The sequence below is a fragment of the Cordyceps fumosorosea genome (assembly GCF_001636725.1).
Source record: "Cordyceps fumosorosea ARSEF 2679 chromosome Unknown scaffold_6, whole genome shotgun sequence".
Classification (NCBI taxonomy): Eukaryota; Fungi; Ascomycota; class Sordariomycetes; order Hypocreales; family Cordycipitaceae; genus Cordyceps; species Cordyceps fumosorosea.
The window spans coordinates 859,116-886,537 of record NW_017387306.1 but is presented as its reverse complement, the minus strand read 5'-3'; the positions used below and the strand labels follow the sequence as shown (position 1 = coordinate 886,537).

General features: G+C 55.7%; 7 protein-coding genes across 7 annotated transcripts; 5 read left to right on the top strand and 2 right to left on the bottom strand.

Annotated features, from left to right (window-relative positions):
* Positions 1–160: 160 nt before the first annotated feature.
* On the top strand, positions 161–3,771 carry ISF_03438 (GPI inositol-deacylase; the record flags this gene model as incomplete). Its single annotated transcript, XM_018847044.1, has 2 exons — positions 161–3,518; positions 3,575–3,771. The coding sequence occupies 2 exons, from the start codon at positions 161–163 to the stop codon at positions 3,769–3,771; spliced, it is 3,555 nt and encodes a 1,184-aa protein (XP_018705933.1).
* A 646-nt stretch (positions 3,772–4,417) lies between these two features.
* ISF_03437 (TMS membrane protein/tumor differentially expressed protein) lies at positions 4,418–6,008 on the bottom strand (the record flags this gene model as incomplete). The annotated part of the gene is made up of 3 exons (XM_018847043.1): positions 4,418–5,729; positions 5,810–5,889; positions 5,958–6,008. The coding sequence occupies 3 exons, from the start codon at positions 6,006–6,008 to the stop codon at positions 4,418–4,420; spliced, it is 1,443 nt and encodes a 480-aa protein (XP_018705932.1).
* A 765-nt stretch (positions 6,009–6,773) lies between these two features.
* On the top strand, positions 6,774–8,697 carry ISF_03436 (Major facilitator superfamily domain, general substrate transporter; the record flags this gene model as incomplete). Its single annotated transcript, XM_018847042.1, has 4 exons — positions 6,774–6,854; positions 6,937–7,916; positions 7,974–8,107; positions 8,216–8,697. 4 exons carry the CDS (start codon positions 6,774–6,776, stop codon positions 8,695–8,697), a joined length of 1,677 nt encoding a protein of 558 aa, XP_018705931.1.
* A 331-nt stretch (positions 8,698–9,028) lies between these two features.
* On the bottom strand, positions 9,029–10,469 carry ISF_03435 (ATPase family AAA domain-containing protein 1; the record flags this gene model as incomplete). The annotated part of the gene is made up of 4 exons (XM_018847041.1): positions 9,029–9,572; positions 9,632–10,004; positions 10,066–10,339; positions 10,410–10,469. The coding sequence occupies 4 exons, from the start codon at positions 10,467–10,469 to the stop codon at positions 9,029–9,031; spliced, it is 1,251 nt and encodes a 416-aa protein (XP_018705930.1).
* A 764-nt stretch (positions 10,470–11,233) lies between these two features.
* On the top strand, positions 11,234–12,739 carry ISF_03434 (chromosome segregation protein; the record flags this gene model as incomplete). Its single annotated transcript, XM_018847040.1, has 3 exons — positions 11,234–11,993; positions 12,054–12,458; positions 12,513–12,739. The coding sequence occupies 3 exons, from the start codon at positions 11,234–11,236 to the stop codon at positions 12,737–12,739; spliced, it is 1,392 nt and encodes a 463-aa protein (XP_018705929.1).
* Positions 12,740–14,305: 1,566 nt separating this feature from the next.
* Positions 14,306–17,373, top strand: ISF_03433 (ATP release protein; the record flags this gene model as incomplete). Its single annotated transcript, XM_018847039.1, has 2 exons — positions 14,306–14,483; positions 14,558–17,373. 2 exons carry the CDS (start codon positions 14,306–14,308, stop codon positions 17,371–17,373), a joined length of 2,994 nt encoding a protein of 997 aa, XP_018705928.1.
* A 3,654-nt stretch (positions 17,374–21,027) lies between these two features.
* ISF_03432 (cutinase transcription factor 1 alpha) lies at positions 21,028–27,318 on the top strand (the record flags this gene model as incomplete). The annotated part of the gene is made up of 3 exons (XM_018847038.1): positions 21,028–21,149; positions 21,676–23,658; positions 25,383–27,318. The coding sequence occupies 3 exons, from the start codon at positions 21,028–21,030 to the stop codon at positions 27,316–27,318; spliced, it is 4,041 nt and encodes a 1,346-aa protein (XP_018705927.1).
* Between the last annotated feature and the right edge of the window lie 104 nt (positions 27,319–27,422).

Below are 27,422 nucleotides of genomic sequence, written 5' to 3'. Positions count from 1 at the left end.
CGCCTACGCCTAGGCCTGCACCCACGCCATTTCCCGCATTGCGACTGCGCCGACCTCTGGGCACCTGCCTACGTACCTTGGCTTCTGAGCACCGCGATCCTGTGATACTCCTCTTCCTTCCCGCTTGTCTCCTTCTCCGGGGAGCCCTCGAGCTTTCCCCATGACAAGACGCTCTTCTGGCTCGACCGACGACGGTGATGAATCCTCCCCCATCGACCCCGATGTCCTCGCTGGCGAGGCCGACAACCGCCCCTCGGGCCTTAAGTCTCGTCCTCTCTCGACCCGAGCAGCTCGTCGGCCTAGCAATCTCGATTGGAACCACGCTGTATCCTCCAATGGCAATGGTCACACTTCCGCAAAGCCTGTGACGCCCTCGTCTCCCCCTCTCTCGCAGTCTTCGCCAACCCTGCCAGCGACCTCTTCCGGCATGGGCCATCCCGCTCGCCACCGAAGCCATGCCCGCCGCTTCGGCGTTGGTACTTGGTCGATATCCATATTCGCGCTGGTCACCGCCGCGCTGGGTCTGTTTTTGCTCGGTGGTATCCTTCATTCCTTGATGATGGGGACGAGCCAGCAAGACGCCAAGGGTTGCCGCATGTCATATATGCGGCCGTCATATATTCACTATCGCGAGTTCGATACTGAGCACACTCGTTTCGCCACCAAATACTCTCTTCACCTCTATCGTGAACAGGGACTTGACGATGAGGTCAAGCTTCGCGGCGTCCCAGTCCTGTTTATCCCTGGCAATGCTGGCAGCTACAAGCAAGTCCGACCGATCGCCGCCGAGGCAGCCAGCTACTTTTATGAACGTCTTCAACACGATGGCAGCTCCCTCAATGCCGGCATACGCAACCTTGACTTCTTCACCGTGGACTTCAACGAAGATATCACAGCCTTTCATGGCCAAACCTTGCTGGACCAAGCCGAATACTTAAATGAAGCTATCCGCTATATTCTCTCCTTATATTCTGACCCCAGCAAAGTTCTCCGCGACCCGGACTTGCCCGATCCAACTTCTGTCATCATCATTGGTCACTCTATGGGCGGTGTTGTTGCTCGCGCAATGCTCGTGCAGTCGAACTACCAAGCCAACTCAATCAACACCATTATCACAATGTCTGCGCCGCATGCTCGCCCACCAGTTACTTTTGATGGCCAAATCGTTCAAATTTACGACGAGATCAACGAGTATTGGAGGAGAGCATATACTCAAAAATGGGCCAGCAGCAACCCGCTCTGGCATGTCACTTTGATTTCGATTGCTGGCGGAAGCCTTGATACCGTGGTGCCTTCTGATTACGCTGACATTGACTCGCTTGTGCCTGAGACACATGGCTTCACTGTATACACTACTGGTGTACCAACAGTGTGGACGAGTGCTGACCATCAAGCCATCATGTGGTGCGATCAATTCCGCAAAGTCGTCAGCCAGGCTTTATTCGATGTTGTTGATGTCCACCGGGCGAGCCAGACCAAGCCTCGAGCTGACCGCATGACTACTTTCAGGAAGCGATTCTTGAGCGGACTCGAGCCCAACGCACAAAGGACAATTAGCAATGGTCACGCTACTACCCTTCTCATGATTGATGAGAACATGAAGCATCTTGTGCCGACAGACCAGCGCCTAGTTCTGAGGCAGCTCGGCACTGAGTCGCCCCCACGAGTGCACCTGCTGCCTGTTCCACCGGCAGCTGACCCAGTCAGCAAGCGATTCTCACTCATATCTAATAGCCCGCTCAGTGATGTGGCAGGATCTAGTCCCCTCGAGGTACTCTTTTGTACCGTATTAACATCACCCGCCGCCAGTATTCCTTTCGTCGCGACAATGGACTTCACGCAAAGCACCAAAGTTGGAATGAAGCTGTCATGCAAAAACGCAGCGGGTGATGTGGCCGTCCTACCTGCTTCGACCAGGCACACCGCTAACCCCTTCTACCGCGACGGCGAACCGGAGCTCGTGCCCTTCTCCCACTTGAGATATGATGCCCAGCATTTTTCAGAATATCACTTCGTCGCCATCATCGACCAAGCAGACTCACCCCTCGACAACTTCGTCATTGCTGAGTTCCGTGACGCGCTAGACTTTGACCAAGAACACAACATCGCGCTTGGTAAACTGCTTACCCTTGGTCTTTCCTTCACTCTTCCAGCGACGCGACCCACCGTCGTTGAAGCAAAGATTCCTGCCATTGAATCCAGTCTTTTAGCGTATAGACTGCAAGTGGATCGTGGAGCTTGCGAGCAGAATGGTGCCCTATTTGCGCCAATGCTGCGCCAGTCTTTACAGAGCCCATATGAGTCGCGGTACTTCGTCAACATATCGCAGGCCGGCATCAGTCTGCACGGCGTGGCGCCTTACATGCCTCCGACTATGGCTCACAGGGCCACCAAGGGTGTCGGCCTCGAGTTTTTCTCAGACCCGACGTGTAAAGCTCCTATCAAGGTTACCGTCACTTTCGACGCCCTGGGGAGTTTGGGCAAACTGTACATGCGCTATCGCACAGTCTTTGCAGCGTTCCCGCTCCTCATTGTTACCCTGGTGCTTCGGAAGCAATTCCGTGTCTATGACGAGACCGGTGTCTTCATCTCATTCTCAGAGAGTCTGGACCTATCGCTTCGCCAATCAATTCCGCTGCTGCTTCTCTCCTTGACACTCCTGGCAACTTCTATCGGCGTCGCGCCGCAGATCGATACCAGCAGGCGCGGCTGCTCGTTATTGGACACGATATCAGCTATTGACTTCCACCGCAACGATCTCTTGATCGGTACCGATGATCCATTCTTCACCTTCATGGTGCCACTGATTGGTATTGTTTGTATCGGGGTCTGCACAGCGTTGCACTATATCATCTTGCTTCTCACGCAGTTGTTTAGTTTTGTGTTTATCCTATTTCGGCCCCGTGGAAGCACCGACGCTGCTAACGGCAGCGCCGGCGTTGCTTCTCCCATCTTTGCACCATCGACCCCCCGACGACGCATGATTTCAACGGCAATTCTCCTGTTATTGGTGTCAACCTTTATCCCCTATCAGTTTGCCTATCTGGTTGCTTGTCTGGTGCAACTTTTCACGTCTGTCAGAGCTCGCCGCATCGGCACTGTTACCCCATCCACATCGAATGTCAACTACTATCACTATACACATTCGATTCTGCTGTTGATGATGTGGGTTCTGCCTATTAACCTACCCATTTTGGCCGTATGGGTGCGGAATCTGGCAGTACACTGGCTTACGCCATTTTCTTCGCACCATAACGTGGTTTCCATCACGCCCTTCATCCTCTTAGTCGAGAACATGACGACTGGTCGCATGGTGCCTCAAATATCAAGCTGGTTGCGGCATGTCACAAGCATTCTCTTGTTCGCTACTGCGCTGTGTGCCGCCATATACGGTGTTTCTCACGCTTACTTGTTGCATTATCTTGTCAACATTATCGCGGCCTGGCTTGTGATTCTGCACGCCACTTCTACATCGTGGGCCAGCATCGGTGCCATGTTTGAGGGGAATGCCGATAAAAGTAGGACGGATGGGAAATCTTCATGAAGGCTTCAATGGCCTTTATGTTCACTGCAGATAAGGAGTGCGAAATCGCTTACCTGCGTCGCGCTCCTATCTGCATCCTCCTCCCGTCTTTGCACTTATCCGCCGCCGCCACTATCATCGCCGCCACTGGTATCGCTACTGCCACCATCATCGCCATTGTTACCGCCATTGATTCTTTGATTTTCACTTGCGTTTCTCGTTTCCGTAAAACGAGCGGCATGTACTGAGCATCACCGAACGACGAAAGACTTTGATTTTTGTTCTAATATCTAATACCTTGTTGTCCTTGTCTCTGGCGAGAGGAGGAGCTGGGGTGGAGTGGTGGCTAGGTTGGTTTTGCGCGGTGACTGCGGGTATTCTTCGTCTTTTTTTCAGCCTCCGTGGGTTTATAATCTTGTTTCTTGTTTAATGATCATTGTCAAGGCGTTTCTTTTTTACATTTAGGGAACGGGGAGAAGGACCAGCGGGAGGAGCGTCTGCTTTTTTCTTCAGCTGTCTAAGCGCAAAGGAAGGAGGACGACGTCGACACTCACGGACAGAGATATACATATTACATAGTTGTCGGCGTGGAAGGTGGGATATACCTTCCGAATTCTTTGAATAAATAAATAATTCTATAGACGAATACTTGATCTTTGCAGCTGTTTCATACGAAGTTTTGGGGTAAATACTGGAAGGGAACAATGGCACGGACGTCATGACCTTGAGCAATGTGGCACATAATGTGTAAAATTTGAATACAAATGAGGAATCCAGACGCCAGTCGCTATAAAGCGCTATAGGAATAGAATAGAATACGGAAAACACAACGCCTCCGACAGATCCAGGTTAGGTGGAAAACAATGAGAATGTACACGTAAAATGCTCGTCAGTCTAGGAAAAGTCGAACCGCTCGGGGAGGACGACGGGGGCGACGAGGCTCCAGATGTAGATGCCGTGGCACAGCCAGGCGCTGACAATCTTGATCCAGCTGGCAGCGTACGTGCGGCCGACGCTAGCAAAGTCGCTATTGGGCTCGACAGCCGTCTCGTGGCTGAGGGTGAGGAGGAGGGAGACCCAGGTGGTGGCGAGGAAGAAGATGATGTGAAACATGGAGTAGTTATATTGGGTGCGGGAGCGCTCGTCGTCGTGGGCGGTGTTGCTGCCGGCCTCGGCGTCGTCGTCGTCAGAGAGGAGGGCGTCAGCGGGCAAACTGCCCTCTTCCACGGCACGGCGGAGGGCCTCGGCGCGCATCTCGCGCCTGCTTCCGGGCTGCTGGGTGACGAGGTCGTGCTCGTCGTCTTCAGGCAGGCGAATACCGCCGTTGCCGCTGCCGCCGAGGCCAAAGTTCTGGGTAGCGGCGCGGGTCGTGGTGTAGGCAATAGTGAGCATGGTGACGATAGCGCCGATGACGACCGAGGTGCGGCGGGTGGAGCGGCCACGGAGCAGAGGGTTGCACTGCTTGTCGTCGGGTTCCATGGAGACGGCGGACATGGTGAGATAAGTGCAGTAGACGGCGACCATGGCGGCCTGGGCAAGGCCGGCCTTGGGGTTGTGCTCCTGGATGGTGGGGTTGACGGAGATGACGGAGATGATGAGCCAGAAAAGGAGGTTAATTGTGATGACGGCCTGGTTCATGGAGCAACCGGAGCCGGCGAAGAAGATGTACTGGACGATCGTCATGGCGAGGGAGGCGGCGTACATGCCGAGCGTGGAGCCGATAAGGACGGTGCGCCAGAGGCGCGAGTCGGTCTCCTCGATCTGTGCGAGGCAGTACTCGGCCCATCCATGGGCGAGGTCGACGAGGAGGATGAGGCCGAGGAGTAGGAACAGCATGGCGCCGATAAGCGCGATGTAATTGCCCCAGAACATGAAGAACTCATCAGGGATGAGGAAGGACATGACGACGAAGGCGATCCAGGCAATGACCTTGGGGCCCCAGTAGCCGTTTTGAATCGCAGCGCGGGGCTCTTTGGAGGACGCGACGCCGAAAAGCAGGCCGGCAAGAAGTAGGTGGAAGATGCCGAGGGCGAAGTTGATGCGGTGGACGGCGAGCCAGCCGTAGCATTCGCCATTGGGGCAGTTGATCTTGACGTAGTCGAGCATGAGGTGCTGCAGCTTCTCAATGGCCCACGGAGTGAGCATGATCCAGGCGACGATGGAGTTGACGAGGAGGATGAGGGCGTATGCGATACGGGTAGCAACACTGGGAGGAGGGACCATAAGAGTTAGCACGAATGGTTTCTGCATTGCCAAAGGTGTAGTCGCGGGGGCGGGGAGACAAACCTGTTGCCGCATTTGCCGCAGGCGCTGCAGACCATGGAGCATGTTGCCGCTCCGCAGCAACTGGCGCCAAAGGAAAGTAGCTATAAAAATTCGGTACATGTCAGTCGCGGGGCTGCTGATGGCAGTACATGGGCGTCGTTGTCCTTACCGTGGCCATGCTCGGCACCGCCATGAGCGGAAGGGAAAGCAGCGCACCCATCGTGAGGGCTGGCGATTGGTTCAGGGCGCGCAGCCGGAGGAGAAGTTTGTAGATCAAGAAACGGCGAGGATTTTTTTTTTCGATAGTTAAAGAACAGATGCTTTCCAACGCGTCGAGGTTGGTGCTGGCTGCTTAGTTTGCTAGGTGGTTGTTTGACGAGAAGAGGATGACGACGAGCTGGAATGACGACGGATCAGGTGCTCACAAGCGCCAAGGATGTTGGCTGGACTGGGCAGTTGGCAGTTGAAGGCTTTACGTAAGCGACTGTGTCGGAAACCGCTGAAACCCGCTAGAACAACCCGCTAAAAGCACCCGCAGAGGGAGATCGAATGTGCTGTAACGTCAGCGTCTCCAGCGGGTTTAAGAGCAGCGACAGCGCACGTTACAGCGGCTCTTGCTGCTAATTTTGGGGGCGGATGAGGGACCGCTTCTCCCAGTAGTAGGCCCTCTTCCCCCGGGCCGAACACGGACCAGGTCACTCGCTATCTCATGCCAAGCAAGATCCGGGACACCCACCCGAAGCCATCCATTCCCTTCTTGTCTTCTCGCATCATCATTTGACCTTTTCGGCTTCACTCTCTTGCATTTTCTTATTTTCCTCCTTCTCCTTTCTTCCCTCATAGCTGCTGCCAACGACGGCGACTCCATCTCGATGAGATTGTGTTGCTAGCACGCCATCTCTCCCTCTTATCGGTCTCAGCCGCCAGTCGCTACATCATACCCTCATCATCCCTATCGCGAGACGATACCCAAGGCCTATCCGCCATGCAATCAGACGACATGCATCGCAGGAGAATCCTCGCCAGCGTCGCGGCCACCGTCATCTCCCTGGCCTGCGGCACAAATGTACGTTCAATGTGTCCTCCAATTCGCCCCTGCCCATGTATGTGACACACGTTGAAACACTCAGCCGCTGACCTGCCCACAGTATGTCTACTCGGCCTGGGCGCCGCAGTTTGCTGAGCGGTTGAAGCTCACGGCGACGCAGAGCAACCTGGTCGGCCTCTTCGGCAACCTAGGCATGTACTCGCTCGGCCCGCTCGTCGGCATGTTCGTCGATCACCCGGCCATCGGCTGCCGCCCCGCCGTCCTGCTTGGCGCCGCACTGCTCGGCGTCGGCTACTTTCCGCTGCACCGCGCTTACGACGCCGCCGATGCTTCTGCTGCCGCCGGCAGCGGCAGCGCCTCCGTCCCGACGCTCTGCTTCTTCTCTTACCTCACCGGCATGGGCAGCTGCCTCGCCTTCTTCGCCGCCGTCAAGGTCTCGGCGATCAACTGGCCGCAACACCGCGGTACCGCCACCGCCTTCCCGCTCGCCGCGTTCGGGCTCAGCGCCTTCTTCTTCTCCTTCATCGGCTCCATCCTCTTCCCCGGCGACCCGAGCTCGTTCCTGGAGCTGCTGGCCTGGGGTACCGTCGTGCTCACCGTCGGCGGCTTCGTCTTCCTCCGCGCTTACCCCCACGCGTCAACGGCCTCGTCGTCCTCGTACCAGGCCGTGCCGGGCGCGGAGCCGGGCACGGCGGGTGGCAGCGTGCGCGGGCAGCGCTTGCGCCGAACCTCATCGTCGGGGCGCAACCACGCCACGCTTGATGATGAACCCGGTACGTCTAACAACTTCACTGCTGCCACAGCCGCACAAGTCACGGCGGAGCAAGCCGGCCCCGCGCTCGCCGCTACCCCTGTCCGGGTGGCGGACGATGGCGCAGATGCTGAAGACGCTGTACCGGACGAGTCGTCGTCCCTCATGTCGGCATCGTCGGCGTCGAATCGCGAGGGGAGTGCACGTATTGATCGAGATCCGTCCCATCATGTAGATATTCGCGGCTTTCAGCTCTTGACTTGCCTTGACTTTTGGCAGCTGTTCGCCATCATGACGATTCTGGCCGGTGCTGGACTCATGACCATCAAGTAAGTGCAACGCGTTGCTAGTTCCGGGGGAGTGTTCCAAAAGCTGATCAAGCATAGCAACATTGGAAATGATGCAAACGTGTTGTGGAAACACTACGACAGCTCAAAAGGTGAAGAGTTTCTCGTCCATCGACAACAGATGCATGTTTCGATCCTTTCCATCGGTAGCTTCGTTGGACGTCTTCTCAGCGGTACGTGAAACCCACCTTGCCCCCCTACCCTCCCCCTTCTACCCTTCCTCCACACACACTTGATTCGTGTCCGTCATGTGTACCCAAGCTAAATCTTGTCCTCCCCAGGCATCGGCTCCGACTTCCTCGTCAAGAAACTTGGGGCCAGCCGGGTGTGGTGCCTCGTCGCCTCCGGCCTCATCTTCACCGTGGCCCAGCTGTGCGGCCTGACCGTCTCCACGCCCATCTACCTCTTCCTGCTCTCCGGCCTCTCGGGCATCGCGTACGGCCTGTTGTTCGGCGTCTTCCCATCCATCGTCGCCGAGACGTTTGGCATCCACGGCCTCAGCCAGAACTGGGGCTTCATGACGCTCGCGCCCGTCTTCTCGTCCAACATCTTCAACCTCATCTACGGCTCCATCCTCGACCACCACAGCGTCTTCGACCCCAGCGGCGAGCGCTCCTGCCACGAGGGCCTCGAGTGCTACCGCGCCGCATACGGCATCACGTTTGCGTCGTGCCTCGTCGGCGTGGCCATCACGATATGGGTCATCCGCCACCAGTACGTGGACAAAGTAAAGGCCATGGGAAAAGCCAACCTAGAGGACTAGTCCAGCGGTTTTCCAGTACCTAGTCCCTTCGACCGCTCCGACCCAATTTTGAACTCTTCTTGTATATACGCAGGGTCATCACTTTAGACGGGGGATGGTGTACACGTCATATGAAAGTCTTCGCCAGGCTGTTCTTCATTAAAATCTATAGCGAAAATAAACTGATCGGAATATTCCAACAAGCATATCATCAATGTTGTACAGTTCTCAAAATACTGTAGCGTCAGCCGTGGGTGAACATTGTCATAGCAAAATCATGCAAAGCGGCGTGGTGTTTGTACATGTGTGTTCCGTATGTTCCGCATGCCATCAGGGGCATAGCCAGTCTAGATTAGTCTTGCTCCTCCACGACTAGCTCGTCAACGTCTTCATATTCGTCACTCTGAGTGCTGCCGCTCGTCTTGCTCTGCCCCTTGCGCTTGCCGCCGGCCTTGCGTAGAGCGCCACTGCCTAGCGGCAGTTGGCCGCCGCGGTTGCCAAAGAAGTCATCTGTCCGGATGCCGCGAAAATGCGATGCGTCGACCTGGGGCATGGGCTGGCCGGGCCTGCGGTTCAAGCGCATGAACTCGCGGACGGGTGCCATGGCGGCGTCGCGGCAGGCTTCCTTGATGTCACTCCCGGACATGCCGGCCGTGAGCTTGGCCAGCTGGTCGAGGCTGAAGTGCTCCGGATCGGTCTTGGTGCCTTGCAGGACGAGTTGGAGGATGCGGAGGCGTTGCTCTTGGCCGGGAAGCGGGACGGGGAACTTCTTAGGCATTCGCCGCAGAATCGCCTCGTCAATGTCGTGGATACGGTTCGTAGCGCCGAGTACAACAATTTGGGCGGGCATGCCGGAGGAGTTGGCAGAAGTAAGACCGTCCCACAGTGTCATGAATCTGCGAGAGGGTGTTAGCACTCGTGGTCGAATGGATCAGCATTTCCCACATTTACGTACTCAGCCTTAACCATGCCACTAGCTTCGTGCTCGCCACTGCGTCGTGTGCCGAGCACGGCATCAATCTCGTCGATAAAAATGATGGCAGGCTGCATCTTGCGAGCCAGGGAGAAGACGGCCTTGACGATCTTGTTGGAGTCGCCATACCACTTTTCCGTCATGGTGGAAATGTGAAGGTTGATGAAGGAAGCACCACTCTCGTGAGCGAGCGCCTTAGCAAGCATGGTCTTTCCACAGCCAGGCGGACCGAAGAGGAGGACGCCGGACGGGGCGGACAGGAGCGGCGCGGCATGCGAGTACAGGTGTGGCATGGTGAGGGGGTAGATGACGGACTCCTTGAGCTCTTCGATAATCATTTCCAGACCTCCGATATCTATCACGAACATTAGTGCCACGGCAGAGGCTAGCGGTTTTTATAGGAGCGTCCAACTCACCATCAAAGCCAACATGGATATCTTCGGGCGCTACCATCTCCAGCGCAATGAGGTTCTCAAACTCGTTGAGGACTAAGTCCTCCACATGCGGGTGGTCTTGGAAGTCGTCACTTCCTTGGCCGGCATTCGCCTCGGTTTGGCGTCGTCGATTTATGCGTTCGAGGTGGGCTTTAGCTTTTTGTCTGGCTTGGTCGTGCTTCTCCTTGTCGGGATCGGCGAGGTTGCTGAGGATCGGGTTCAGAAAGTTGCGCGCAATATACAGGCCAGCTGTCATCTGTTGGGTCGCTGCGTATTAGTCTTCCTTTCGTCTTTTTCAGGCAACACCACGAGGAGCGGAAACATACCATGCCGGCAAAGAGGACGAGGTCCATGGCGACATCGCCCAGTTTGCGACGTTCGCCCATTCCGACGACCCAGCGTAGCCAAGACGCTGACTGGTCGGGCATGAGATTCGCAGAGGCAAAGAAGAAGGGAAGGCAGAATGGCCTTTGCAAGACTTCACCAGCGATGGGATAACGCGCGGAGGGCGAGATGTGTGTGCAAAGAGAAAGTGATGCGGCCAGCGACCACTGGTTGATGCATGGCGTTGTGTCTGTGGCTGGAGGTTGTATCGATAGGTACCTTACGCCCAAAGTGGGCTTTCACATGAAGTGGTGGCGACTTGCGGTCTACGGTGAAGCTGGGCCAATCAGGAATTTTATCACAGTTCAGTATGGTCACAGTTAAATCGCTCAGACTTCTTTTCAATCTGGTTCTTAAAGTTTCAGCATTACGAAAGTATTGGCGCATCAAGCCACAGCTCGGGATCATTCAATTCCAAGGATGCACATCACAGATACCTAACGGTACATTGCTAGCCTCGGCTTAGATGCACGTCACCCTGCTGGGTGAGAAAAAGGTGGGCGAATTACAGGCACAAGCGATTTTGGCTGCTGACTAAGAATTCTTCATGGTGAAGGACCCGCCACAGCATTTTGTTTACATCGAACCAAAACAGGAAATCTAGCTGGATTCCCGCGACGCTACATATTATTTTGTGACAGTCGCATTCTATTTCCTACCCACAATACTCAATCGATGTCCCTGTACACCACGAATTCATACACTTGGTACCTATTTACACGACATTTTTAACTTGCCCGCTCCAACCAAACGACGCAACAGCGCCATGGCGACCCGGGTACGCACTGCCGGGCGGTTCGCAAACCTGGTAGGATCCGATTCAGATTCGGACCTGGGAGGCATGGAGAGCCTCCCTCGCAAGAGGCAGAGCTCGGTCACCAGAGGCGCAGCATCTAATCGAATTTCGAAGCCCTCGTCAAAACTGGCGGGATCAATCGACAAGAAGGCCCCGCGCCGACTATCACCGGGACGACCGGTGCTGCTGGACAAGAGCAATCTCAATGCGACACGTCCGTCATACAAGAGCAGAGATGAGAAGCCGAGTCGCGCGACCCACGATGAGGTCTTTGAGGAGGACAGCATGCTGAAATCGCACCCATCAAGCGAGTCTCGCAAGAAGCAGCGGCTCGAAGATTCGCGACCTGTTAAGCAAAGTTTCGCGACGACAAAGCGATATGTATCTTCACCACAGCGCGCAGCCGATCGCTACCCGAGAAAATATGCGGCAGAGGTAGAAGACGATGCTGAGGTGGACATGGTAGACGTGATCGAACAGGAAGAGGAGGAGGTTCCGAGGCCCGCGAGCCGGCCAACGACAGTCGCGCCGGTTTTATCCCGCGCGCGTCCGATAAGTCAACCACAGAAGTCACAAGGAGATAGCTCCATGTTGGAGCGCTGCTTACGCGAGATGACGAGGAAATACGAGAATCTCGAGGGCCGGTACACTGAGCTTCGGGAGGTTGGCGTCGCGGCCGCCGAGCGCAACTATGAGAAGCTGCGCAAGCAGGCCGATGAGAATGCAGCGAGTAAGTATTCAGCAGCGCATCAATACAGGCAAGGACAACGCGCACTAACAGGAGCATTAGCCGCAAGCAAGCTGATCGCGAAGCTCAAGGAGGAGCTAGCCGCGCAACGGCAAGCCTCCGGTGACACTGAATCGCTGCGCCGGCAGCTACAAGACAGCCAAAGCAATGCACAGGACCTCTCCGATAGGGTCGCGGAGCTCACAAACTCGCTTGCCGAGTCCGAACGCCAGATCAAGGCCCTCAACGCCAAACTTGCCGCCAGTCGAGCCGCTCCCGGAAACGCCATTCCCAGCAGCGCGGTCAAGGGCAATGCTGCAAAGGCTTGGACAGGCCAATCGGAGCTAGTCCACGCCGCGCATGCCAAGGAGGACTTGTACGCGGACCTGACAGGTCTCATCATCCAAGGGGTGAAGCAGGACGGCAACCAGGACATTTTCGACTGCATCCAGACTGGCCGCAATGGCAGTAAGTACCAACCTGTGAAGAAGATTTTAGAGGAGCGTTCTAACACGATGATAGCGCTACACTTCAAGCTCGGTGTCGCCGGGAGCAGCTCCACGGCCAGCTACGAAGAGTCCATGGTCCTGTACAGCCCGCAGTTGAAGGCTGATCGAGATGCCGACTTGATCGGCCGCTTGCCGAAATATCTTCGCGACGAGATTGGGTTCAAACGACCGCAAGCAGCTAACTTTTACAGCAAAGTGGTCAGGGCATTAAGGGAGAGGCAATCGAGGGGCGAGGAGTAAGAAGCCATGGCAACGGGCTACTGGGCAATGCATTTACTGTGGCGTTGTGAGTGTTTTTGGGAATTGATACCCTATAGTATTTGATTTGGGTCAGTTATTTTCTGGGCATTGGCATAGAAGGCCCTATACTCTTCACTTTTCATGACTATGTAAAGACGACAATTGAGCATCTGTTATGATAGGTGCATTTTGCTGGTGATTGGTGGCTTTATATGGTGTGTATGAACTACTGCTTCGTGGCACGTCTGACCATATCATGATGGCCTCGGATATCTGCAGCCACTTCTGCCTGCTGTAGCTTATTACTGTCTGACCTGTTCATCTAGGTTGTTGTTTCGTACATACTTACGCTCACTGTGGACATCATGTTGCCGTCCTCTTGAAGTGTAGCCTACCCTATGTAGACCTAGTTCGGATGGGGACTTTTGGTGCGATAGATGACTGGCAGGTAGCTGTATTGAATCGCTTTTCTTCACGCGTGGCCGCTTATTGAATCGCTTTCTTAGCTTGTTGAGATAATACGTTCCCAACACACCTCAATGGCTGTAGTCCTGTTGGAGGATGTTCATTGATCATCATATTTCACACTGGCAGACTAGTGGAGTTCAATCGCTGCGTGGTTGACCCCCTTGCGCAACACTTATATATCCTTTCTTGTTTTCATGGGCTCTAAAATATGGCCAGTGCTGGGGTTGAAAACCACCTGACTGTGTAAATGACGACGGGCCAAAAGTGATTGAAGACGTGATAACGTGGCGAAGTAGGCCGATAGTCATTGGTGTTGATTTTGGGGTGAAGGAGGTTGGCAATGTACATAAGTCTGCCTCCTGAGCTACATAGATACCTTGGTAAATAGCACTTGTCAGTCTGTCGCCAAATTTACTCGCCTTCTTACGCTGTTTCCATGAATCAGTTGAATTACGCGCATTGTAGTATCTGCGTCGGAACGACATCTCTCTTGGCAAGCTACTTGTTTAGGCGATTATAAGGGAGCTTGCTGGTCTTGAAGCTCTCTTCAGGCTGTCCCGCTCCGGCCCTTCCGCTGTGGAGCACCTAAAAAGGAACCCCTTTAGAAGAGTGAGCCCCTGAAGCGAGCCAGTCGCCACCGCTGTATTTGTTAAGTTAACGCCAGGCACTGACAGGACAGGAGAAAGGCCTAAAAGCTGCTAATGCCAATATGGAAGTCCGCCACTTTCACTTCGCGAACTCGCGCCGCGCTCCTTTCGAGCCGCCATCTGGCCCCAAAGCTTCACCTCGACGTCGCATCACGAATTGTTGCGCCGACCATCAACCTCCTGCCATGGTGGCCGTGTAGTCTATTTTTATTATTCCCCCCAATTTTGCGGCTTTCAGCTTTCCTTCTTGTCTCCTTTTCGCCCAGCCATTCCTTTGCAGCCGCCCCTCCCGCAATATCAAAAGCCAACTAGCCCGTCGAGTTTATCAAGGTGCTTTCTCCCGAGTCCAGCAAAACGTCCACCTCTGTTCAGGCCACGACGCGAATCATTCCCACACAAACACATACACTCGTTCTTCGATTCTGTCAAATAGCACGTCGCTGCCTCCAAAATGGCGGCCTTTTCTCGCTTCGGCTTCCTGGCCGTGGCCATCATCTTCCACCTCGTCTACATCTACTCCATCTTTGACATTTACTTTGTCAGCCCAATCGTCACAGGCATGCGCCTCCACGGCGTCGAGCGCGCCCCTTCAGTCAAAGCCCCTGCTGATAGATTGGTGCTGTTTGTTGGTACGACATCTTCGCCTTCCCCCTCCTCTTCGCGACGCAATCGCAAAACTAACCACCGCCTTGTTCCTGAGTAGGTGACGGTCTACGCGCCGACAAGGCCTTCCAGTCCTTCCCCGAGCCATTCCCTGAGACCGAAGCTGATCTCGTCCCCCGACCACTCACGCCATTTATTCGCTCCAAGGTCCTCAACGAAGGCACATTCGGCGTCTCTCATACCCGCGTGCCCACCGAGTCTCGCCCCGGCCACGTCGCCATGATCGCCGGCCTTTACGAGGACGTCTCAGCCGTCGCGACCGGCTGGAAGATGAACCCCGTCCACTTCGACAGCGTCTTCAACCGCAGCCGCCACACCTGGAGCTGGGGCAGCCCGGACATTGTCCCGATGTTCGAGGCCGGCGCCGTCCCCGGCCGCGTCGACGCCTTTGCCTACGAGGCCGAGCTCGAGGACTTTTCCAAGGACGCCACCATCCTAGACGAATGGGTGTTTGACCACGTCCGCGACTTCTTCGCCGAGGCTGCGACCAACAAGGACCTCGACAAGGCGCTGCGCCAGGACAAGGTCGTCTTCTTCCTCCACCTCCTCGGCATCGACACCACAGGACACTCGTACCGTCCCTACTCCAAAGAGTACCTCCACAACATCCAAGTTGTCGATCGGGGCGTCAAGGAAATGACGGAGCTCTTCGACAAGTTCTACGGCGACGACAGGACGGCCTACATCTTCACCGCCGACCACGGTATGAGCGACTGGGGCAGCCACGGCGACGGCCACCCGGACAACACCCGGACGCCTCTGGTGGCCTGGGGCTCCGGCGTCGCACGCCCGGAGAAGCACACCAATGCCATCGCGCCCGGGCACGACGACTTCTCTGCCGACTGGGGCTTCGACCACATCCGCCGCCACGACGTCGCCCAGGCCGACATTGCTGCGCTCATGGCCTACCTCACCGGCCTGGACTTTCCCGCCAACTCGGTCGGCGAGCTGCCGCTTTCCTACCTCGCCGGGACCAACACGGAGAAGGCCCGCGCGTCGCTCGTCAATGCCGAGGGCATCCTTGAGATGTACCGCGTCAAGGAGGCCAAAAAGCGCGCGACCGAGCTGCGCTTTCGCCATTACAGCTCCTTCAACGAGGAGAATGCCAGCCCAGACGACCGCATCGCCGCCATCAAGGCCCTGATCGAAGGCAAAAAGTACGAAGAGGCCATCGAGGAGACGGACGCCCTGATCAAGGTGACCCTTCAGGGCCTGCGCTACCTACAGACGTACGACTGGCTGTTTCTGCGCGCACTCATCACCATCGGATACCTCGGCTGGATGGCATACGCCCTCACCACCGTCGTCGACCTCTTCGTCGTCGGCCAAAAGTTCAAGCCGCAGCGCTCCGCCGCCGGCCTCGCCGTCTCCTCTGCCATGCTTGTCGCCCTGTACGCCTCCTTTGTCGTCTCCCAGTCGCCTCCCACGTACTACCTCTACGCCGTCTTCCCCGTCATCTTCTGGGAGGAGGTGTTTGCCTGTCGGCGGAGCCTCACCGAGGGCCGCCGGATCCTCTTTGCCCACATCAAGTCCGCGAGCGCCACGCTCAGTCTCGGCCTGTCTGCCGTCGTCTACGTGGCCGTCATCCAGGGCCTCGCGCTCGGCTACATCCACCGCGAGGTCTTCACCGGCCTCTACGTGCTCGGCGCCGCGTGGCCGGCGCTGCGCGGGCTCGCGTTCGTTCGTGGCCACGCCTCGCTCTGCGCCACCTGGGTCCTCGCGTGTCTCGTCATGAGCACATTCACGCTGCTGCCCGCCAACAAGACGGACAACATCCCGCTGATCCTGGCCGGGGGCGTCGCCATGGTCCTGATTGGACTGCTGTACCTGGCATTTGAGGACGCCGTGCTGTCTGACTTTAGCGCGCCGCCCGCCAACGGCAAGAGCCTGAGCAACCCGCTCAGCCGTGCCCTGATGGGCGCCCAGATCGGCCTCACCGTGCTGGCCATGATTGTGACGCGGTCGAGCGCGCTCTCGCTCGCGGCCAAGACGGGCCTCCCGCTCGGCAACCAGGTCGTCGGGTGGACCGTCCTGGTGCTCTCGCTCCTGATGCCGTTCGCGCACCGCCTGCGGCCGGTGGGCAACTACATGCACCGCCTGATGCTCATCTTCCTCACCTGCTCGCCCGCCTTTGTCATCCTGACCATTTCCTACGAGGGTCTGTTCTACGTCGCCTTCTGTATCACCCTGGTCGCCTGGGTCCGGCTCGAGTATGCCGTCGAGGTGTCCGGACGCTCCTCCCCCTCAACAACACAAGCAAAGAACCACGACGACGCCACGATAGAGCTTGACGGCGGCGTGCGGTTCCGCGCGCTGCGGCTATCCGACGCGCGCATCGCCCTCTTCTTCCTCGTCCTGCTGCAGTCCGCCTTCTTCAGCACCGGCAACATCGCCTCCATCTCCTCCTTCAGCCTCGACAGCGTCAACCGGCTCCTGCCCGTCTTCGACCCCTTCTCGCAGGGCGCGCTGCTCATCTTCAAGATCATGGTCCCCTTCGCCCTCATATCGGCCAACCTCGGCGTGCTCAACGTGCGCCTCGGGGTCGCGCCCTCGGCGCTCTTCATGGTCGTCATCGCCGTCAGCGACGTCCTCACCCTCTACTTCTTCTGGGTCGTCAGGGACGAGGGCTCCTGGCTCGAGATCGGCGCCACCATTAGCCACTTCGCTATTGCGAGCCTGCTGTGCGTCTTCGTCGCGGCGCTCGAGGGCGTGAGCGCGCTGTTCGTCGCGGGCGTGCAGGTTGGCGACGACCACGTGCAGCAGCGGCACAATGGTGACGCCGCAGCACCGGGGCCGAAGAGCGCGGCGACGAATGGGCATGCGTCTAGTAAGAAGAGCAGTAAGAGGAGCAACTAATAATAGAAGCAACAAGGCAAATATTAAAAAGAAAAGGAGGGTTGACCATGATGTGTTTGGGTTTAATGGGATCAGGGGACGTGGGTTCCCCTTGCAATCGAGATTTACAATGTAGCATACAATATCATGTGAAATTATCAAAATATGCGAATATTGCCACATGTGTCTGTATGAGACCGGGATACTCTTCTGGTGCCTGTGAACATGAAACGGTTTAGGATATTAACAGTGGTCGCAAGAATGATCTGCGGGTTTGTCCACGGCCCTGCGCTTCGTTCAAGGGACCAGGAAAAAAGCACGGATGCGCGATCGTGATCGAGCGCTGGTATGAGCGCATGCCGCTGATGATATGAGTAACTACTTGATTTCGTGCAGCAAAAGGCTTGGGAAGCATCGCGGGTTCACCTCACCTCTGCGCTGCACGTCGTTGCGGCAGAAAACAAAACTCGGTATGTCTTTGGCGACGCGCGTTGGACGTTTGGATGTCGACTCAAAATCCAATACGGTTGAAGCAATGTGCCAGGAGGTCGTTGCATTGGGATGACAGGGGAACGTCGATCACTTTACCCTTGTTGGGGTGACTGGGTGACAAATTCGCGTCGCCGCCCTAACTCACCGAAGAACCCCTGGGTAGCGTTATTTGGAAAAACACCAAAAAAAAAGGGAATCGAGAGATTGAGGAACGCAATAGCGTGTGTTTGGCGAGATGCGTGAGACATGGTTGGATGCGCACGGAGATCACCGTCCACTGGCGACATGGCGACTTTGCTCCGGGCTCGATGACACTGCAGGTTATGAGGGTTGGGAAAGTTTGTTAGTTTGATCTAGAAGACATAAGAAATTGTCCGTATTCGTGAAATTGGCCGATGAAGAAACTGAATGCAGGTTTGAGACAAGTTGTGGCGCATAGATTAAAGCGAGACTAAATGAAGGCCGAGAAGCATGTGAAGTTGGTTATACTTGGTGCCTGACCGGCATGCCACCACCAGCCCCCGATGGCGGCTCTTGATGACTAGAAAGGGAGAGATGCTGACTTCTTCGGCCCCGAATTGTAAAGAGAACAAGGCCGACGTCGCAGTCGCTGCCCGCTGAATGATTCGGTGTGGCTGGCTCGTTGGCCATCTACTTCCAGAATAAGGAGGTTGTTTGCGACATTCTCCGCCCCTTGCAAGTGTCTTTTCTTTTTCTTGTTCATCATCGAATTGACTCAGAATGACAATATGTCAACACATAATCCGTACCGACGTTATGTATGCGATGCACAGTTGGGCCCCTCCCCCTTACAATGGGTAAGGTTAGGGGAACGCACCAGTCGACGGTGGAATGTACCATGGACTCGAATTTTTGTGCTGGATGTTTGAGAGTTAATAGTCGAGCCCCCAGTCCCGTTTATCATCAGCCTCCAGGAAAGATTAAAAATTTGGGGAACAGTGAAAGGGAATGGCGGCTCCCCACTAACATGTGGATGTTCTGCGATGGCTCCTGTCGAGTAATAATGGGCAATGAGTGGGTGAGGAGGAACTGTGACCCTGATCGTGCGACTAGGTGCAGATTCGCGAGTCCCTGACCATCAACGTTGTATGTATAATATAATAATGCGCAGCTGTGTTATTGGTTGAGGTGCGTAGTGATAAGTCATCGCTCGCCTCAACTGTACATGCTCGGATCTCGCCAAAGCTTGGAGGGACGTGCTCGACAAGATACAAAGACGTACCTATCGTGACCTGGAGAGCCTCACAGGTTCACAATCAGGAGTTTCGGTGCTATAATCTCGCCAACGGCCCCGTTCCGCTACAGCTCGAGTCTGGGGTGTGGCAGTCCTTGCTTCCCCTAGTCTGGCACACAAGCGTGGGGTGGCGGTGGCCTGAAATAGGCTTGGCCAGCCTGGCTTGGTCCTGACAAGCCTCGTCGCTTGCATCGACAACTTGAGTGGGTTTGCTGCGCAGGGGTTGCGTGTTGTTGTTCTATGTACAGGACACCGCGTGGGCCAAAGCGGATGTTCAGGGAAGCGACCGAATAGGAAGCTGGCATGAGTGGCTACTATTAGTGAGATGTAACCACGAGAAAGAATCAATCAAGGTGAATGGAAAAGGAAGTAGGAGACCTCTTCATCAACCTGGAGAAAGGGTCCTGTGATGCCTGCCGCAAAGGGTGGCAGGGGTTTGCGCCTCGTCGGGAGCTTCTTCTTCTTGCTCGTGCGTCAGGCACCTTGGCTTGGTTAAAGGGAAAAGGAGGCAGTGGCGCCATTCTCAGCTTGGCCGCTCCCCCGGATTTTGCTCGACGGCGGCGAGTCGCAGGTCGCGGGCACACGCAGAACACCACACACACCCTCAGATCCTCGCTCCCCCATCCCGTTTTCCCCAAAACTAGCCCGTTGATGGTGTTGTCCCTGTCTCCATTCTCCGCAGTCCAAGACCACGCGAAAGCTGGGGGTATCGGGTGACTTCGGCCGGGGATGGTGGATTGGCTTCCTGCGCTGCCCGGCCATTGTTCGTCACGACCTTGCAAGCCTGTTTGGAGCTATGGATGGTTACGGTCGAATGGACGAAGGTTTGTTGGTGAAGGCGATGCCGCCGTCGTAGAAGTATATGTAAAGACTAGGCCCCAGTCGACCTCGGCCGTTTGATGGATTCCCTTTCTGCCGCTTTCTTTCCCTCACTGTTTCTGCTTTGTTGCTGTTTCGTTGTTTTTCCCTGTGTGGTTTTTCTCGGAGCTTCTTGTGCGTTGGTTTACAACCAAGCAGCTTTCCAGTACGGACAGCTTGGCCGCATTCTCCCCGGATTTACTGCTGGCGATTCACCGTGCGTTGATTATTAACAACGTTGCAGGGGAAGCAAAGAAATATCGCCTGCGAATTGGAACTCGGTGCCGCTTTAATTCCTGGGGTTCTTAGTGTGCAAACGCCGTGGCTGCCGAAACTGACTGCCTGCCCGCCTACCCGTCTCCTCTCCGCCGGTCCTTCGCCAATTTCTTTAATTGCAAACGGACAACAATAACCTCGATTCAACATAACCAGCTTATCCAAATCATCCTCTCTATCGCCAACTCTTTGACGCGCTCGTCTCGACACCCTCGCGGCATTATCGAACGATACAAATTTACATTACCCATTAGCACCTTCCAAGGCTGCCACCCCACGATTGCGGAACCTCGTCCACGAGCCCAGTATCCACCCCGTCAAGTCAGCAGCCTGGACACCGGCGCCTTCGAAGATCCGGCAGTGTTGGCATCCGGACCTTGCTCTTCTGCTCATCGCCGGCTTTCAAATAACGGCTTCCTGTTTCTTCGTTACTTGCCTTGATCCCCGCACCTCAAATTTATTCCGCGACACCAATCAAGGCAGCTTCTGTCCCGGACTCCCAAAATATTACTTCCGGGTGCCTCGCCGTTTGGCAGCCCTCTCTTTTTGGACCTTCTCCCCCCGCAGCGCTAGAGCCAGTTGTCGTCTGTGGCTTGACCTGCTCCGCACGCGGTCGTCGCGCATTTGCCCCCAGGCGCATCCCCCCCGCCCTCGAAAGCGTCAGCTGTGCTCGTCCTGTCGAGATTCTCGTTTGCCTGCACGCGCTCTCCTTTTTATCGAACAATCCCAACAGAAACGCCCGACTCTGCGTCAAATTTTTGCATAATAATTGTCGCCCGCTCCTAAGCGCAGGCATGGACGTTGAAATGTCGGGCGACGGTGGCCAGAATGACCAGTCTCCCACAAAATCGTCACCTGGTGGCAATCCTAACTCAGCTGCCAACGCGGCCGCCAATGCTGCCGTGAGTTTTAGAAGGTAAGAATCGCTCCTTTTGAATACCATCACGGCATCTTACTGATCGGCCCTACCCGATATAGACAACGCGCATCGCGTGCATGTGAGGTATGTGCCTGGAGCTCCAACGTTCCCCCATCTCCGCTGCCCGTGCTGCAACAGCTCCTCGTGCCGAGGCATCTCTCTCTGGGCCCGCGCGGTCACTACGCGTTATCACGCTGCACCACTCTCTCATATGCTTGACTGCTAACACCTTCCTCCTGTTATCCTGCCAATAGACTTGCCATGCAAGAAAAGTACGCTGATGCTCCCCCTGCCCCAACTGTCACAGGCACCCCATACTAAACATGCTTACTTTAGGTTCGATGTGATGCCGCCAGCCTTGGTGTGCCTTGCACCAACTGTGTCGCATTTCAGATCGAATGCCGTATTCCTACGCCGAAGCGAAAGAAGGCACAGAGTAACGCTGGCCAAACCAGCAAAGATTCAGACAGGTGACTCTACCTCGACCACCACCCCTCTTGCTGCGTGACCTAACCCGGTCTAGTGATCGAGGCGAAGGAGATGAACGATCTCAAACCGGAACATCCATCAGCTCTGCCACATACCCCCAACCTCCGACGGTATCGCACTCGATAGAAGGCACGCCTTTGACCCTCCTGACAGAGGCACAGTCCCGCAAAGAGGATATCGATACTGGCACGTACCTGAACATGGTGATGAAGCCCAAGTTTACCCGTGCACCCATCACTGAAGCTGGTCGTGTTGCCTACCTGGGCGAGTCATCCAACCTCACCCTACTCGTTCATGATCGACAAGGTTCTGCGGATGTTGTGCACTATCCTCTCCCTGAAAATGTCCGGGGCTCTCGCGCCCGACTGACCGAGCTCGATAACGTCGAGATTGACATCCTACACCAAAGGGGAGCCTTTCTGCTCCCACCCAGATCTCTATGCGATGAGCTCATTGATTCGTACTTCAAATGGGTACATCCCATTGTCCCCGTCGTCAACAGGGCTCGTTTCATGAAGCAGTATCGTGACCCGAAGAACCCCCCTTCGCTGTTGCTCTTGCAAGCTGTCTTACTCGCAGGCACTCGTGTCTGCAGCAACCAGCAGCTCATGGATGCCAACGGATCTACTACTCCAGCCGCCTTGACGTTCTACAAGCGCGCCAAGGCTCTGTATGATGCCAACTACGAAGACGACCGTGTTACGATCGTGCAGTCTGTTCTCCTAATGGGCTGGTACTGGGAAGGTCCCGAAGACGTCACCAAGAATGTCTTCTACTGGAGCCGCGTTGCCACTATTGTTGCGCAAGGATCCGGTATGCATCGCTCAGTTGAACAGTCTCAGCTGAGCAAATCCGACAAGCGCCTATGGAAGCGAATTTGGTGGACGTTGTTCACCCGTGATCGCTCAGTAGCAGTCGCTCTCGGCCGGCCAGTTGGTATCAATCTGGATGATTCGGATGTTGAAATGTTGACAGAGGACGACTTCATCGAAGACGAGTCTGGCAACAACCCCGAATTCGCGCCTGATCAGATCCACGTGCAGTTCTTTTTGCAATACGTTAAGCTGTGTGAGATCATGGGCTTGGTCTTGTCACAACAGTACTCGGTCGCATCGAAAGGTCGTCAGCGAAACGCCATTGATCTCACGCACAGCGACATGGCTTTGGCAGATTGGTTACAAAATTGCCCCAAGATCGTCTACTGGGAGATGCCCCGACACCACTTTTGGTCTGCCTTGCTGCACTCCAACTATTACACAACTCTTTGCCTTCTGCATAGGGCACACATGCCTCCCAACGGTGGACTGAGGTCCCTGGATGATTCACCCTATCCGTCAAGAAACATTGCCTTTCAGGCCGCAGCCATGATTACTTCAATTGTCGAGAATCTTGCTGCCCATGACCAGCTACGATATTGTCCTGCCTTTATCGTGTACAGCCTATTCTCTGCGCTGATCATGCACGTCTATCAAATGCGGTCACCAGTCCCATCGATACAACAGGTAACTCATGACCGACTACGTAGCTGCATGCAAGCAATGAAGGAGGTCTCCAGAGTTTGGCTGGTAGGCAAGATGGTGTATACACTCTTTGAGTCTATCATCGGCAACAAGGTACTCGAAGAGCGCTTACAAAAGGCTGCGGGTAAACGCCATCGGAAAATGCAGCAAAGCATGTCTCAACTGGATCAGCATAGCAAGGCGCAGCAACAGCAGCAGCAACAACAGCCACAACCACCGCAACAGCAGCAAGATCAGAGCAAGCGAAAATTTGATGACATGGCCATGGACTTTACAGCAAATGCTCCGACGCCACAGGAATCATACGAACGATCCCGTCCGCAAACGCCGAGTGCTGGCAAGATTGACGGCGGTCCTACTGGCAACCAGGCGAATGTATCGCCTACACAACGACCAGCAAACGATACGTTTATGGGAGGTACCAGCTCGCGACCACAGACAAGACCAGCAACTCCCTTTAACCCATCATTCTCCGTACCAGCCACGCCCCCCGACCTGTATTTGGTTACTCGAAACTCGCCCAATATCTCACAGTCGCTTTGGGAGAACTTCCAGCCGGATCAACTGTTCCCTGACAGTACTGGAATCCCTAACGTCTCGCCATCGCAGACGCATCAAAGTATTGACCCTAGCGGATTGGGACATGTGCCAAGCGGAGTACCCCCAGCACAGTTCCAGCATCGTGGGAATGCTCAAGGCAATAGCAATGGCAACGGAAATGGTATAATGCCAGTCCCAGGCTTTGCCACACATGCAACTATGTGGCAGGGTAATTTCGACGGCGCTGGGCAGGATGGGCAAAGTCCGGATAGTTGGAGCACAGGATCAGCTGCAGGACAGCCAGTGCCGACGACGCTAAACGTTGAAGATTGGTACGTTTATCAGTTTACTTGGACAAGCATACGTAGAGCTAACAAGGCCTCAGGTTCCAATTCTTTGGCATTCAGGGTGACCCAAGTCAGCTGAACTTGGATGCCTTAAGCGGAGGTGTGCCGCCAAACATGGCTAACGCAACTACTAATAGCAACGAGAGGATGTAGTAGGTCATGTTCTAGGATAACTGAGAGTCGAAAATGCTTTTCCATATTTCGCGAAATTGCAGTTGAGCTATCGCATGTATTTGTAGTGATACATGTCGGGCGTTTATGAGGGAACAAAATGGTGCAGCATCTTGAAAAGAAGCGAATTAGTGGGGATCATGGTTCATGAAGTAGTCACAGTACCTTCAGTGGTCTTTCTTGTTATTGATAGGTTCGTCACCCGCGCAAACAATGAAAGGGGTTGAGCTCCACATGAGTGCATTGCCATTGGTGATATTGTTAGGCCTTGTTTGATACGATTGATCTTGATCACTGCTTAGCAGTTGATCAACACAATCGTAATGCGGCCTATCGTGGAAGACTTTGGCTTTTCGGCCGGGGAGGAAGAGATTGACAAGTGAGAACTATGTTCTCGGAAAATATGGTACAAGCACATATAATAGCAATTCGAGGTCGTCTTCTTCTGGTGCTTGGCAATCCCACCTCCATTAAAATATCAATAACCTGTCAGAGCGCCAAGCTGGCGGGTTCCTCTCTGGCGCCGTGACTGAGCCCACTGAAACCTAGAGAGGCTTGGAGGCGCGAGGTGTCCTGTTCGACTCATCACGGAGCCAGGAAGTGCCAGGTACTCTGATAAATCAATAGTAGGGAAGTCTCAGGCAGTTGAACCTACCGCAGTACTCCTAAAACACTCAACTCTCTCTCTCTCTCTCTCTCTCTCTCTCCCCCCCTCTCTCAAAAACACAAACAGCCATTTTTAAACTCTCATTCGCTGGTAAAGAACCGTTGGCCTGGAGGTTTACCTTGGGGCTGCTCCGCCTGTGCCAGCCAGCCTGGGCTTGTGGGACAAACAGGCTGAGCAGTTGAAACCCCCTTCATCGGGTCAACACCACAACTACCTTGTTCCCGCAGCGACCGATCTTTTCCTTCATCATCTTTGTACTTCGTAATTCGAACGACCAGCATCGTGGTACGACATCAACGAACACCCTCTTGCTTAGGGCGTGCTTGGAGAAGAAGCCCGGCGCAGCGCTAGCCCACTTGGTGACCAACCTGTACGTCACTACAAACAACGCCAGGTAGCTTGTCAGCCGCCAACGAAGCTCTCTTCCCATGACAAAGCCAGAAGGCGTCCACGTATTCCCCTCGATCTCGCGTTACGGCATACACCCCCCCTCTAGATTCTACCCGCCATTCACGGATGCACAACTACCGGCTGAGCCGCGAGCCGCCGCCGTCGACACGTTCGCGGTTAGCATGACTGGCCGACCAGGCTATGCAGCGAGGCCGTCGTCAGGGCTAGCCGCCGGGCCGGCTGCTGCTGGCGACGCCGTTCGGCCGCGGAATCGCCGCCTCATCAGACTCGACGACGACAAAACTACCGACAACGACGACCGGGCACGGTCGACAAACGGCGGCGGCTTGCTCTCGGCCTTTGAAGCGTCGGTTGCGCAACCGCCCCAATCGCAGTACGGACGCGGCGGCAGCCGTCCCACCGACACCGCCGCGGGTGGTAGCACCGCCAACATTGGTCAATTCCTCGGCGAATCGCTGACGCAGAGCTGGTCTTCTGTCCAGGGATTTGCCACCTCCATCCTGTCCGGGCCCAAGGACAGGAGGGGCGTGGCGGGCCCGCACGACTCGCGATCACCAAACGGACGAGTACCTGCCGCCGCCACCCAAGCACGCAGACGAACCAGTAGTATTAGAGGACCGAAGTCTTGGGGCCCAGCGGCCGCACCAAGCCTGGCAGACGTGGCTGCAGGCTCGCTTGCGGAGCGAGACGCAGCGCTGAGAGCGGCCAAGACCGCGAGCGTTTTGGAGAGCCACGAAGGTGTCAATGGTGGCCTGGATGCGAGTGGGCGACACAAGCGACGCAACTCAGACGATGTTTCCACGACTGAACAACCGCCCGATGACTACTTGGTCTACATTCACCATGTGCTGCCAAACGATACGTATGCGGGAATCATCTTGCGATACCAATGCCGAGAGGACGTCTTCCGGAAAGCCAACGGACTATGGTCGCGCGATAGCATCCAAACACGGAAATGGCTCACCTTACCGGTTGATGCTTGTGAAATCCGGGGCTGTCCATGCGACCCTCCAGCTCCTGCATGCGCGGAGCAAACAGACCTACTGGCACCGTCGCCGGCACCATCAAATAACTTGAAACCCGAGCACGATGATTATTTCAGCTCACTATCAGACATCGATGAGAGTGATGCGCAGCAGAGTGAACGAGACAACAAGCCGTGGAGCCATGTTCGCTGGGTCCGAATAGAATCCTTTCAGACACCTGTAGAGATTGGGCGAGTCTCTCGCCAATCAATGGGCTACTTCCCTCCTCGTCGGAAGAAAAGTATCTTGTCGGTATTGTCAACACCGCGCCAAAGCTCAGACTTTTCTGTTGGCATGCCCGGGCCCTCTGAAAACCATCCGACACGACGGCAGAGCTCGCTGAGCAATCAACCACAATCATCATTGACACCAGTGTCATCGCGAAGCAGAGGGGGCAGCGAGGCAGCAGAGCACAGGCCAGCTTGGATGCGAAGGCCCGGAGGAGTCGGAACCATGGGCCGCAACGTTCGAGCCCCGGGACCGGACAAGGACTCGCTGAATGCCTGGGCAAACAAGCACTTTCCGGGGCTCAACATTGACCAGCTGCCGTCCATGTCCGTCATGGGCTCCGAGATTGCGCAGTTTGGATTCCGGGGCAGCGGAAACACCCCCATCGTTGAGGGTTCCTTTAAAAATGGCGGTGGCCGCGGGGATGCCGCCGCGCTCAGTGGCAACCACGGCACGGGGCTGGATAGGGCGGCCGCGGCCGTGGAGACTTGGCTGCGCGGAGCGCTTGCGAAGCGGCCGATGACGCCGCTCCTGCGGCCTCGGTCCAAGAATGGCGTCGCTGGAGTCGGTAACCCGGACGGCGGCGGCGACTTGATTGAGCTGACGGATACGGGCAGCGACGACGGCCGGCTACTCCACCATGAGCCCCTCAGCAGTCTTCTCGAGCCGTTGGCGATTAGCAGCACGAGCAGCCATAGCCACGGAACAGGAACCGCCACGATTAGGAGCAGTACTGGCGGCGCGGGCAAAGGGAAGAAGGCGGAGTAGATAGTCTGACAACTGGCATTGACAACAGGGTTTGCTCGAGCGTGAGCGGAGATGATACCCAAGATTCCTCTTGTTCACCACCAAGGAGGGGACCTCACACACAT